The sequence below is a fragment of the Diuraphis noxia genome, unplaced genomic scaffold (assembly GCF_037042655.1).
Source record: "Diuraphis noxia isolate RWA-SAM2 unplaced genomic scaffold, SU_Dnox_SAM2 contig0001, whole genome shotgun sequence".
NCBI lineage: Eukaryota > Metazoa > Arthropoda > Insecta > Hemiptera > Aphididae > Diuraphis > Diuraphis noxia.
This window is the reverse complement of record NW_028301711.1, coordinates 107,722,032-107,737,230: the sequence shown is the minus strand read 5'-3', so window position 1 is coordinate 107,737,230 and position 15,199 is coordinate 107,722,032. Positions and strand designations below refer to the sequence as shown.

Here is a 15,199-nt window from a genome sequence, read left to right as displayed (position 1 = left end):
TCTATTAAAAATTTGAATGTAAAAAAAAAATAATATCCTCTATAATAAAGAATGGAAAGTTTAAATAAAATTGATTCCTTAGTTAAAGGAAATGTTAATATTAATAAAATGGATAACAAAAAAACATATCCTAACAAAACTTGTGATAAATGTAACTTAACAGTTACTTACAAAAATTGGTCTAGACATTTGAAATCTATTCGTCATCAAACAAATGATGTAGATCAAACAATTAAACCTAAGTTTAATAAAACATACAAAGGTAGAACAACAAAACAAATAAGACAAAAAAAAGAGAAAATACCAAAAACAAATAACAAACAAATAAGAACAAAAAAAGAGATAATACCCAAACCACATAGAGTTTTCAATTTTAGTGCAAAAATGTTTGAAAAGAACAACATGATTCGCCCTATTTTAAAAAATGAAGAAACAGCATTTCAAAGTAGATTAAAAACTTATGTTATTAAAAATAATAATATGGGTATTAAAGATGTTCAAGTGTTTTTAAATCGTTTAGATAATTCAGTAATAGGACAACTTAAACATGCATTAAAGAAGAAAAATTTAAAAGTTAATATTATATTTCTTGCTATATATAAGAGAGGTACTAATGAAGAAAATATGGAATATAAAGAATATAATTTTAAAACAACAAATAAAATTTTAACTACAAATTCTGACTTAAATGATTATTATACAAATGAAAAAATTAAAATTTTAAATGAAATTGAAGTGTTTGAAATGAAAGATTCTCAATGGAGACTTCATCAAATTTTAAGTTTGGGAATAAATATAAATAAATATGTTCCTTTTAAGGGTTCTTCATATATTCCATTACCTAAACATATTGGAGATAAAAAAGCTATTATCAATGTTAAAAATAAAGATGATAAATGTTTTCTTTGGGCAATACTCTCTGCTTTACATCCTGCTAAAAAAGATGCGCAAAGAGTAACTAAATATATTCCTTTTGAAAATGAATTTGATAATGCATTAAAAGGTATTGAATTTCCAGTAAAAACCACAGACGTTCCAAAATTTGTTAAAAGAACAAAAGATATTTCTATTAATATTTATTGTTTAGATAAAAAAGTAATTGTACCTTTAGAAGTAACTATTATAGAAAAAACCAATCATATAGATTTGATGTATTTAAGAAAGGATAATAAGAATAAAGGTCATTATTGTTGGATTAAGGATTTATGGAAACTTTGTGGAAGTCAAATGACAAAAGATGGTCACAAAAGACTTATATGTAAAATGTGTTTAAATAGTTTTGATATAAAAAATAAGTTAAATGACCATCAAATTTATTGTGCTAATAATAAAGCTGCTAAAATAGTTCTACCAGAAGCCTATAATAAAACTTTAGAATTTCAAAATTATAATCATTCATTAAGAGTCCCTTTTGTGATTTATGCTGACTTTGAATGTACACTTAAACCAATATATACTTGTCAACCAAATGATACAGAATCTTTTACAAAATGCTATCAGAAACATATACCTAATAATTTTTGTTATTATATTAAATATAGTAATGATGATTATAAACCTCCTGTAGAATATTCTGGTCCAAACGTTGCTCAAAAATTTTATGAATGTATGAAAAATGAAGAAATACTTATTTCTAAAATGTATGATAAAATAGTTCCTATGAAAACTTTGAATGCAGAACAATTAAATAATTATTATAATAAATCTGATAAATGTCATATTTGTGAAAGATATTTATCAGATTTACCTCCAATGCTAGAGAAAAAATTTAAAATAATTAAAGATGTTATTGAATATTACAAAAAATTTAAAATAGTTAAAGACGGTGATGATGCTAAAAAATTAAAATTATATAAAAAAAATTTTAAAATAATTAAAGATGTAATTAAATATTACAAAAATTTTAAAATAGTTGAAGACGATGATGCTAAAAAATTAAAATTGTATGAAGATAAACTTAAAAACGAAATAGAAAATAAAAATAAAAATATGCGAAAAGTTCGGGATCATGACCACTTAACTGGAGAATATAGAGGAGCAGCACATTCTATCTGTAATCTTAATTATCAAAATCCACGTTTTATTCCAATTGTTTTTCATAATCTTTCAGGTTATGATGCCCATCTATTTATAAAAGAATTTGGGAATGATAATGAAAAAATAAAATTACTTGCAAATAATGAGGAAAAATATATTTCTTTTTCAAAAATGATGCCACGTAAAGTAACTAGGAAAGGCGAAGAAATAAAAATTTATACAGAATTAAGATTTATTGATTCATTCAAATTTTTACCTAGTTCTTTAGACAAGTTAACAAATAATTTAAGAAATGATTCAAAATTAAATTTAAAAAATAAATTTAAAGAACTTAGTAAATATTTTCCTGAAGAACATTTAGATTTAGTTACTAGAAAGTTAGCTTATCCCTATGAGTATATGGATTGTGAAGAAAAATTTAATGAAACATGTTTACCTCCTATTGAAAAATTTTATAGTTCTCTTACTAATAAAAATATAACTAAAGAGGAATATGAAAACTCACAGAAAATTTGGAAAGTGTTTAATATACAAAATATGCGTGAATTCACTAGTTTATATAATAAGATCGATGTTTTATTATCAACAGATATAATAGAAAATTTTAGAGATATTTCTTTAAAAAAATATAAATTAGATCCTATGTGGTATTACACAACACCAGGATTTGCATGGGATTGTATGTTAAGAATGACAAAAGTAAAATTAGATTTATTAACAGATATAGATCAAATATTGATGTTCGAATCTGGAATTCGAGGTGGTTTATCTCAATGTAGTCAAAGATATTCAAAAGCAAACAATAAATACATGGGAGATAAATTTAAAAAAAAGGAGGAGTCAATATTTTTACAATATTTGGATGCAAATAATCTTTATGGGTGGGCAATGAGTAAATATTTACCTACTGGAGATTTCAAATGGGTTGATAATGTGAAGAATTTTGATGTAATGAATATTTCTGATAAATCATGTAAAGGTTATATTTTAGAAGTAGATTTATCTTACCCTAAAGAACTTCATGATATACATTCAGATTTTCCTTTAGCACCAGAAAAACATTTTGATAACGAACAACTCCCAAAATTATTAACAACTTTGTATGATAAGAAAAAATATATAATACATTATGAAACACTAAAATTATATATTAATTTAGGATTAAAGATAGAGAAAATTCATAGAGTGTTAGAATTTAGTCAATCTCCTTGGTTAAAAGTGTATATTGATTTTAATACTAATCTCAGATCAGAAGCTAAGAATGAGTTTGAAAAAGACTATTTCAAACTAATGAATAATAGTGTTTATGGACGTACTATGATGAATGTTCGAAATCATGTTGATATAAGATTATGTTCTAATGCACTCAGCTTAGACAAATTAATTGCAAAACCAAATTTTGATAGAAGGACAATTTTTACAGAAAATTTAGCTGCAGTACATATGAAAAGAACACAAATATCTTTCAAACAACCAATATATCTAGGAATGTGTATTTTAGATTTATCTAAAATGTTAATGTATGATTTTTATTATAATATTATAAAGAAAAAATATGGAAATAGAGTTAGATTGTTATATACAGATACAGATTCACTAATATTAGAAATAAAAACTAATGATTTTTATCAAGATATGAAAATTATGTTAGATCATTTTGACACTTCAGATTATTCAAAAGATAATATTTATGGTTTACCTTTAGTTAACAAAAAAGTCTTAGGAAAGTTTAAAGATGAGTTAAATGGAAAAATTATGACTGAATTTATAGGTTTAAGATCCAAATTATATTCACATCGAATCTTAGATACTGAAAAAGAAATTAAAAAAGCTAAAGGTGTTAAAAAAAATGTTGTGGAAAATAAAATATGTTTTAATGATTTTGAAAATTGTTTACTAACAAAAGAATCAAAATATGTTAAACAAAATTTATTTAGAACTAAGAAACATGATATTTTTACTGTAGAACAAAACAAAAAAGCTCTAAGTGTTTATGATGATAAAAGATTTATTTTGGACAATGGTATTGATACATTAGCTTGGGGACATTATAAAACAAACATAGATAGAAATGATTTTGTAAACCATCTGAATACACTAATTAGAAATCAAAATCAAAAAGATTAGACAATTCAATTTTTAATTATTAATTTCATATTTTTTGTGAAAAATATTTTTGGGGAAATATTGCATTTAAATTTTCAATTATTAATATCATAAGTTCTATGAAAAATATTTTAATAATTATTGCATTTCAATTGTCTGATCTTTTTGCACATTGTTTTCTTTGTGATCTTTTACTGATAAAAATAAAAGTGCGCCAGGAATGGTACATCTATACTACTGGTGTTTAATACGTTATTATCTGTGTTTTGTGTTTAGAGATTATTGTTAAATTTTTATTAAATTGGTCTGCTAAATATGCCAAGTCATCTTCTGTCATATAATATCCCGATTTCGTATTTGGTATATTAATTTTTCTTAGTATTTCTATTGTGGATACCTCTAGCCCTTCTTCCCTCAAACATACACGTATTGCATGTGCACCACAATCACCGTCAGAAGGTACTTCTTCGATTTTGTTTAAGTGTGACGCATCAAATAAAATACTCTCCATCAGTGTGTGGTCAATAATGTCGGTAAAAACAAGTTCCATTCCATTATTATTAATTTTTTTGGTAGACTCATTGTTATTTAATATTGACTTATTTGTGTTGGTGGTTTCGTTATAATTTAATATTGGCTTTTTGATGTCATGAATAGATATTGTTATGCATGTATTGCGAAATATGAACCTCAGCATACCGGAAATAATGGGCCATTCTTTTCCGTCTTGTCCCGCGCATATTTTCGGTAATGCTATTCTTTTAATTTGTTGTTCTAAGCAAAATTTCCTCAGGTTTTGTAATGTCGCAAATATGTTATCGTACGTTGGTTTTTCGTAATAGTATTTTTTTGTAATTAAGTATAATAGCCATCGTTTTTCTGTTTTAATGAATGCGATTTCCCTTACACCTTTTTTTTGTAAAATTAAATTGTCGATGTTATTAAATTTTTTACGAAACTGTAAAGCGATACCGCGATTCATTGTTAGGCATTCGCTGACGCAATGAGCGATGGCGTCACTTGACTGATCACTGAACAAATCGCCATTTATTTCCTGATATTTATGGTTAAAGTTTTGTTCATTATTGTTAAGCAATAAAAATTGTTGATACTCGTTTCGTATTTCGTGGGAAACGTATTGTGGTTTGGTTTCCTGTATATCCTTTTTTACTTCCTGAGTTTTTATTGGTAATTTAACTTCTTGATTTTCATATCTGAGTAGTATTATATTGTCTTTTAAATTCATGACTATTTGTGTTTTTACCATAAAATCTAAACCTAATAAGATTGGGGCGCATAAATTATCTACTACCACTGCCTGATGGTGTACTATGACTGATGCAATTTGTATTTTAATTATCGTAGAGCCTAAAATGTTTAATTTTGAATTATTGGCTGCTTCCAAGTATATATCGTTAATTGGTTTAATATTGTCAATTAATGTAGTTTTTTTATCTATAACTGTCACGCTAGCTCCTGTATCTAACAGTAGCAATGTCGGTTTATCGTTAATTTTTCCTAATATTTCAATTTTATATTTTATTTGTTCATTTATTTTAAAGCAACTATATAATACTTGGTTTATTTTATTGGTTATAATACTATTGTTATTCCTGGTATTTTGAGGTATATCCTTTACAGACCCAGGTGCCTGCAGGAGTTTTAGTTTTTTTGGCCATGACAGTTTCTTTTAATATGTCCAACTTTTCCACATCCATAACACGTCGGTATCTGCCTTGGAGTATTCCCGTGTTGATAGTTTTGATACCGATTTTGTTGTTGTGTAAATGTATTTGGTATACTTTGGCTAGTTTGATTGTATGTGAATCTAGGGTTTTGATGGCTTGGAATAAAATACGGTGGGAAATATTGACTTGGAAATTGTTGATTATAAAATTCGCCATTGCAATTAGTTCTATTTGTATAATTTGGTGTATAATTTTGTACTGGTATTTCCCTTTTATCTGTGGTTAATTGTTGAATGTGTTTTTTTAAAATGTTTATCTCTTCATTTAATCTATCTATACTTGAATTTTGTTTTACATCAGTTTTTCTAACCATTTTTGCTAATTCGTATATTTTTAAATTTTCTGATATTTTAGTTATGTTAGTGTTATCTAATATTTCGATTTTATTGTATATTTCATCTGGTAAGCCCGCCAATATTTTCTCGCAAATTTCTTCCTCTATCATATTTGGATTAATTTTATAGCAAAGTTCCATCATATTTATTATAAATTCATTTAAAGTTTCATTCTCCATTAACTTTCTTTGGTTTAATTGTATTCTAAGTAGTTTATCATTCCCAATATTAGTAAATTTTTCTTTGATTTGTTTTTTTGTCTGGTCCCAGTTTATATTTGGTGTTTTGGTTTTTATTAATTTAAAAAGTTTTGATGCCGAATCTTTCAAATATAATGGTAATAACGTAATTTTTTCTGTTTCACCCCAGTTATTTATTATTGCGGCCAAATCAAAATTTTCTATAAAAGAATCAACGTCTTCTCCCATTTTCCCTGAAAAAATTTGTGGTTGATGGATAATTGGTTTAAATTCCATTTTTGATTCCGGTTCGGTTTTATTGTTATAATTATTATTTAATTTCGTCGGTTCTATGCAATTTGTTTGATTTATATTGAAGTTTTTACTATCTATTGTTTTGTCTAGAATAGATGTTGTATCATTGGGAATTAAATTATCTTGATCGTCTTTGTCCTCTAGATTTCCTAAGTTTTCAACTAGTTTATTGGTTAGTATCTGTAACGATTCGTTATTAACTTTAATATTTTCCCGTATGATATTACGTGCTAAATCTCTTAATTGTTCCTGAGTGTGGACGTCTGTTACTATGCCAAATTGTTCATGTAAAATCGTTTGCAGTCTATCTTTCTTTATGTAAGGTAGTTGTCCTAATTTACCGTTAAAAAATATGTCAAATTCGTCTTGTGATAAGGTAGATTCGAAAATATTTAATTGTTTGTTGTTTAAATTTTTTATGTTACCCCTAAAATGTTCTATTCGAATTGCGTTACTAGCATTAAATAAAATCTGTACTTGTTCTAATGTCAAATTATTGAGGAATTCTATTAATTCTTCCCTATCAGCTTTCAATAAATTAAAGCTCTGAGAAACCAATTTAATATTTTCTGTATTTAAATATATAGTTAGATTATTATCGTTATTTTTTAAATACCACATTCCCTTATTTATCTACCATTACTAATTATAAACATGCTATATCTAAATAGATTATCTAGTTCTTAATTTTGTATTTATTTATTTATTTATATTTTACACCGTTTGCTATATATTCTCCCTTATATCTAAATTTTTATCTTAAAGCTTAACATTTATGTTGAGTATAATTACTTAAAAGTCCGTTATTTAAAATTTTATTCTACTTATAACTAAAATTTTCCTTTCAAATCCGTTTATCTTTCTTAAAACTTAAAATTTCTCTCAAAACTTATAATCCGTATTCATCACCACAAAATCCGTTATTCAAACTTAATCTCACTTATTAAAAAAAAAAAAAATTTTCTTTCACTTTTTATTTTATCTCTCTTAAAACTTAAATTTTCTCTTAAAACCTATAGTCCGTATTAATCATTAAAAAATCCGTTATTCAAACCTTATCTCACTTATTAAAAAAAAAAATTTTCTTTCACTTTTTATTTTATCTCTTTTAAAACTTATAATCCGTATTAATCACTAAAAAATCCGTTATTCAAACTTTATCTCACTTATTAAAAAAAATTATTTTTCGCTTTGTTTATCTCCCTTAAAACTTAATTTTTCTCTTAAAACTTATAATCCATATTAATCACTACAAAATCCGTTATTCAAACTTTATCTCACTTATTAAAAGAAAAAAAATTATTTTTCACTTTGTTTATCTCCCTTAAAACTTAATTTTTCTCTTAAAACTTATAATCCATATTAATCACTACAAAATCCGTTATTCAAACTTTATCTCACTTATTAAAAAAAAAATTATTTTTCACTTTGTTTATCTCCCTTAAAACTTATAATCCATATTAATCACTACAAAATCCGTTATTCAAACTTAATCTCACTTATTAATTAAAATTTTTCTTTCACTCTTTTTTTTTATCTCTCTTAAAACTAAAATTTTCTCTTAAAACGTATATTCAGTATTCATTCCATGAAAATTCTCTTTTCAAAGCTGTATCTCACTTATTATTATATTTTTACTCGTAAAAAAGAAATTACTTAAAATTATAAATTAATTAAAACTGAAACAGACTCCCTGTATTTAAATACAACTGTAATTATAACAGGCTTCGGCGCCTCCACCAATATGTAACGTGGTCGGGGGAACGACCAGTTAAATATAAGATATCCAGTGAGAGTCGTAGGACTCTTTAGATATAATTACCGTAGCCAGGGGTAGATATATATATATATAACAGGATCTTAAATATATTTAAATAACTAGGATTCCGTTTCAGTTATCATTAAGTTTTATTATAGATTAAACACTTACAAATAATAATACTCACAAGCTATATAAATTATATTCTATCCAACTATCTGACTGTATCGTAGTTATACGGAGTTCGATGTTTGTTGAGTGTTGAGGTCTAAGGTACACCGTGAACTAACTTACTTCATACATGGTGTGTATTGACCATAGGTCTTACAGTTATGAGTGTGTGTTAATATTATTGTATTGGTCAGCAGTTCATCGTACATAATGTTAAGTGTGTAGACGTGTAGTACATATATATATATTTAGGTATCATGTAACATATTATAATTGTTACAATATAGTAGAATAACACCTCGCGATTTTCTAACAGTAGATCTCCAGCCGTTCTATAACGATATCATTGGTTCATATTATATTATTCATGTATATTATTTAACGCATTAATCGCGTAGCGTAGAATATAGCGCGATTGAAAACGTTCTACAAACATCTTTGTTTTTAACACGTTATTTTAATATTTCCGGGTGTGTGTAATATTATATATATATATATATATATATTGTCATAATGTTTAATTGTGAAACATGTTCAGCGTCTTTTACGCGAAAAGATAATTTAAATAGACATAAAAAGAAACATGCGGGCATACGATTTTCGTGCACTATGTGTACTGCGATATTTACCAACAAATCAAATCGTACTCGTCATATGAAAAATATTCATCGTAAGTATATAATATATTTAATTAAATATTTTTACAATAATTTAATTATTTTACAAAGGAATCAACTCCACAAATAATATAATTGAAGTAGTTTCTCAAATTCACGTACCTAATGAACATGCTGGACCATCAAATCAAAATAATGAATGCTCTAATGCGATAACCGATGATTTAGAATGCGACGATCATATATGTATGGCTGCCTTGGATGCATTTGAAAACGAACGGGATTCTGCACAAGGTTAGTTTTAAACTGTTATTAAACATCATGTTAGAGTTATAAATAATTTAGATATATTTACAATTTTACAAAGAAATCGCGCCCGCGAATAACATTATTGAAATATCTCCTCAAATTCACGTACCTAATGAACACGCTGGACCATCAAATCAAAATAATGAATGCTCTAATGCGATAACCGATGATTTAGAACGCGATGATCATATATGTATGGCTGCCTTGGATGCATTTGAAAATGAACGGGATACTGCACAAGGTTAGTTTTAAACTCTTATTAAACATCATGTTATAATTAATTTAGATATGTATACAATTTTATGTTATTATACGACATGTTAGTATTATAAATAATTCAGATATATTTGCAATTTCAGGTTATTATACGAACATGGGTAATAAACGTAAACATACTGAAAATACTTATACCGCCGTAAAAGCAAAAAAAGTAAGACTACAAAGTGTAAACACATTAGGATTTATAGAAATTCAATCAGCCCACAACCGTAAAGTTGTATGGTATTATTATAAAAATTTGAATAACATACAGAATTATCCAGAGTTCTTCGAGTCCGTCGGATCAGCATTGCTAGAAACTATTAATAAACATAATATGCCAATTAAATTAAATTTAAAACTTGAATCAAAATATAATCGCCCAAACGTAGAAAATTCATCCGAAAATCGAGCATTTAAAACTTCAGCTAGAGAAATTTATGAGGCTTCAAGTATCGAAACTTTAGTTGACGAATCGTTTAAGAAATTATTAGCTGAAGAAGAAACTTATTCTTCACGCGGAAGTGGGTTTACGTTACAATCTATTGACGGTTTACTGCTAGGCATTTATAAATATACACCAATGTCTGGTTTGTCGTATATAGAACTACCTAAATCGATCGCAGACAAACGAGCTATAATCAATCCTAAAAATATAGACCAACAATGTTTTAAATGGGCTATATTAGCAAAACATGTGACAGTACAAAATAAATTCCGAGTCGATAAAAATTATACTGATCATGAGAATAGATATAGTTTTGAAGGCATTTCCTTCCCAACACCGCTGACTGATATTTGCAAGTTTGAAAAAAATAATCATAACGTTTCTGTGAATGTTTACGGACTTGAAAAACGTTTGCAGCCGCCCAAAAAGTTCCCATCATACGAGGTTTTCCCACTCAAAGTCGTGGATAATGAGAAGCAAGATCACTTTGATCTATTATTAGTGACGGATAATGACAATATGCATTATACGTACATCTCAAATTTTTCAAGACTACTTCGTTCACAAAAAACTTGTCATAAAGGTCAAGTTATATTCTGCAAGCGATGCTTTACATCGTTTGACAAACAGAATTTAAAGTATAAATTAAGTGGACAGGCGGCACTTGAACATCACATGCTAATATGTGGACCACATAAACCCGTACGGCCAATAATGCCAAAAGAGGGTGATGTTCTACAATTCACCGCATGGCAAAATGCACAGAGACATCCTATAGTTATTTACGCTGATTTCGAGGCACTGCTTATAAAAACAGATGAGAAAAAAGGGGAAAACACAACAATCATTCAAAAACATTGTCCAATGAGTTATGGATTTTTAGTTAAGGCGTCTGAAAATGTTCCAATAGAGTTGATGAGAAAATTTAACATACCAATTGAACCAGTTATTTATCGAGGAAGTGAAAGCAGGCAAGACGTGGCAAAGCATTTTATGGAGAATATCACTGATGTGGCCGCTAAAATAGAAAAGTTGCTGGAGACAAACATAACTTTAATCATGACCGATGAAGACATGGCTAAGCATAAATCCTGTTTTAAATGTAATTTATGCAAATGTGATGTTAATATCCATACCCGTGTCCGCGATCACGATCATTTGACCGGGAAATTCAGACAGACTTTGTGCAATAAATGTAATTTAAGCCTTGTACGACCAAAGTACGTACCAGTTTTTCTCCACAACCTCTCCAACTACGATGCGCACTTCATAATTACAGAACTTGATTATAATTCGAATAGAATAAATGTAATCCCCAACAGCGAAGAAAAGTTTATTTCGTTTTCCAAATATATCAGTAATAAATTCAGTATCCGGTTCGTTGATACATTTAGATTCATGGCCACGCGTTTGTCTACTCTAGCCACAAACCTGGTTACACCAGACTTGAAGAAATTCCGAGAAACCGAAAAACATTTTTCCAATAACGATATGCCACTGGTAACCCGTAAAGGTGTCTATCCTTACGACTTTACTGATGATTGGTCTAAGCTCGAACAAACCTCTTTACCACCAATAGAAGATTTTTATAGCGTTCTGTCAGAAGAACACGTTGAAGATACTGAATATCAGTTTGCAACAAAGGTCTGGAACCATTTCAATTGTCAAACGCTGGGCGAGTATTCAGATTTATATTTAAAAATTGATGTTTTGCTTCTGGCTGACGTTTTCGAAAATTTTCGAGATCTATGCTTAAACACTTACTGTTTAGACCCAGCGTACTACTATACAGCTCCAGCATTTTCCTTTGATGCCATGTTGAAATACACAGCGATAAAACTGGATTTACTAACAGATTATGACATGCTTCTCATGTTTGATAATGGTTAGTATATTGGACTTGTGTTATTTCTATATACATAAAATATAATTACGTTTTTTATAGGTATTCGAGGTGGACTTACACAAGCCAGCATGCGGTATGCAAAACCAAATAATGAAAAAACACCAGTTTATAACCCATCAGACCCCAAATCATGGCTTGTTTATCAGGACTGTAAGTTTATTTATAAATAATAATTTTTTAAGTTAAATACACTTTTTAAACTTTAGGTAACAATCTTTATAGCTGGGCAATGAGCAGATTCATGCCTTATGGCGACTTCAAGTGGGTTAAACCATTACTCGACGGATTAAACGATTTGACCGAGAATTCTCCCATAGGGCGGATGTACGAGGTTGATATTGTTTATCCAAAAGAACTGCACGATAAACATAATGACTTGCCATTTCTTCCGCAAAATAGCATAAAACCAGGTTCAAAAGTTCGCAAACTCATGGCCACATTCGAACCTAAGAAAAATTATATTGTTCACTATCGTAATCTCCAGCAAGCCTTAAGCAATGGTCTCATAGTTGAAAAAGTAAACTGCGTATTTCAATTTTATATTATATTATAAACGTTTAACTTTTATATATTCCAGGTGCATAGAGTAGTTCAATTCAAGCAATCGCCATGGCTTGAGACGTATATAGCTTTAAATACTGAAATGAGAAAGAACGCTAAGAATGATTTTGAGAAGGATTTCTTTAAACTTTTGTACAATGCTGTGTTTGGTATTTTATTAAAAAATTCTAATTCTAACTATTTTTATTAATTTTCTTTTTGCTATCATCTAGGAAAAACGATGGAAAACGTACGTAAGCATTTAAATATAAAGCTTGTGTCTAGTGAACGCCGTTTGCAGAAATTAATAAATCGATCGACGTTTAAATATTGCACCACGTATTCCGAAAACTTGAACGCTGTATCGCTAGAGAATAAAATTATTGAATTTTGCAAGCCTATTTATATAGGTAATAAACACTTTTAATTTAGTATCAATAACTATATTTTAATATGTATAATTTTAAACAGGTTTTGCAGTGTTGGAAATTTCCAAGACCTTAATGTATGATTATCATTATAGCGTAATGCAGGCACATTATGGTGTTAAGATTGAGCTCATGTATACGGATACAGGTGAATATTTTTAAAGTAATATCGTGTTCATGCATATTAATTTGTGTTATTTTAGATTCACTGGTATACTATGTTCAAACCGATGATTTTTATGAAGACTTAATGAATAATTCCTTCTTACTTGACCAGATGGATACTTCGGATTTACCGATAGACCATCCATGCCATATTGCCGAACGAAAAAAAATTCCTGGACTGTTTTCTGATGAGACAAAGGGCGCGGTTATGACAGAGTTTTGTGCACTGCGCGCAAAGTCTTACGCGTATAAGATCAATGAAAAGGAGAAGATCAAGGCTAAAGGAATTCGAAGACATGTAGTAAAGAACCATATGAACTTTAATGATCATTATCGATGTCTGTTTGGTGATAAAAGCTTGAAGGTAAAGACAGATAATGTCTCTATCCGCTCGTTCAAACATAAATTGAAAACAATTAAATCAAGCAAACTAACGTATAAAAGCTTTGACGACAAGAGAGTTATACTTGAGGATAAAGTACATACACTGGCCCATGGTCACTATCGTATTAAGTAAGTTATAATAAAAAATATTGTTTATAGTTATTTTATTTAAAAAAATGTTTATAGGGAGGCTGAAACAGATGAACACTTAGGAGTACGGATGGATGAGATTTGATATTAAATTTTATGCATATAATTGTAGTAAAAATACTTTTTATTTTTTAAAATTGTATATAATGTAAACTATATGTAAATCAATTAAAACTGTATATTATGTAAAAAATAATTTAATCTATATATATATAAACTGTATATAATGTAAATCGATTGAAACTGAATATACATTTAATTTATACATGATAGAAAAAAGTTATAATCTTAAACATTATTAACATACCATTTTTTTAATGCAAATACTTTATACAATGTACATTGTTTTGGATTGAAATCCTTATGAAAAATACAGCATGGTAGTGTTTCTCCGTTCAATTGACAAAGCCGTGGACATTCCAAATTTTCAAAGTTGAATACTGTGGCATGTGGCATAAACTCGTTGATAATCTGTTGTTTTTGAGAGCCCTTAACGTAAATTCTATCGAATTTAAACGATTGAAATATTTTCTGTATTTCTCCATACTCTACATCACCATATTCCAACGTTAAACCGTGATATAAACGCTTCAGCCAACTGTTTACGCTTCGACTTTTTGCATCTTGTTTTAAAGATGTATGTTTAAATATCCAGTGTTGGTTGGACCATGTTTCAGTATCTACTATAGACATTTCTTTGATAAAGTACTTGTTGTTGACTCCTAGAATGCACTGGACGTCCAAGATAGCCGACGACATATTTTTAGATGAATTAGTTTTTATAATAATTTGTTGTACCGAACAGATTCACTTCTGAACTACCACTGAAACTAATTTTTAATATCATTCTTATTGATCCATGAATTGTGAGAATCGTCAAACCCCACCCACTTGACATATATCTGGTCCCCCTTCTTTCGTACAATTTTTTCAATTAAATAATCATTTGGATAATTGGTTTTAGATAATTCTTCGGTGTAAAAACAGCCGGCTATTGGACCATCATTATAATCGTGTAACTGATAAGTTGGTGGTATTGTTTTATTTATTTTTACTATTGTAAATATTTCTGTTGACCAATTGGGTAAATACCCTTTTGTGAAAACTCCTTTGTGAATGCTTATTCGAACTTTATCGCCGACATGAAATTTTACTTTTCTATTAGTGATTGTACGTTGTTTCAAAGTAACTAGTGAAGGATTTTCGTCTGCCTGCAATGGTGTCATCCCAATTGTTCTGTGTTTCGCATTGTTGTAATTATTGATTAGGTCAGGTAAAATTGATATCCATTCTTGTGAACCCAGAGCAGTAAATTCTCTATACATGTTTGTTTTTAAAGTTCGA

General features: G+C 28.3%; 2 protein-coding genes across 2 annotated transcripts; both read left to right on the top strand.

Annotated features, from left to right (window-relative positions):
• Positions 1-9,163: 9,163 nt before the first annotated feature.
• On the top strand, positions 9,164-12,358 carry LOC149063291 (uncharacterized). Its single transcript, XM_089215603.1, has 5 exons — positions 9,164-9,320; positions 9,379-9,561; positions 9,635-9,817; positions 9,936-12,167; positions 12,228-12,358. The coding sequence occupies exons 1-5, from the start codon at positions 9,164-9,166 to the stop codon at positions 12,356-12,358; spliced, it is 2,886 nt and encodes a 961-aa protein (XP_089071729.1).
• A 118-nt stretch (positions 12,359-12,476) lies between these two features.
• Positions 12,477-14,127, top strand: LOC149063290 (uncharacterized). The gene is made up of 6 exons (XM_089215814.1): positions 12,477-12,705; positions 12,766-12,898; positions 12,962-13,138; positions 13,200-13,304; positions 13,360-13,834; positions 13,892-14,127. Exons 1-6 carry the CDS (start codon positions 12,511-12,513, stop codon positions 13,938-13,940), a joined length of 1,134 nt encoding a protein of 377 aa, XP_089071940.1. The 5' UTR covers positions 12,477-12,510; the 3' UTR covers positions 13,941-14,127.
• Positions 14,128-15,199: the final 1,072 nt, after the last annotated feature.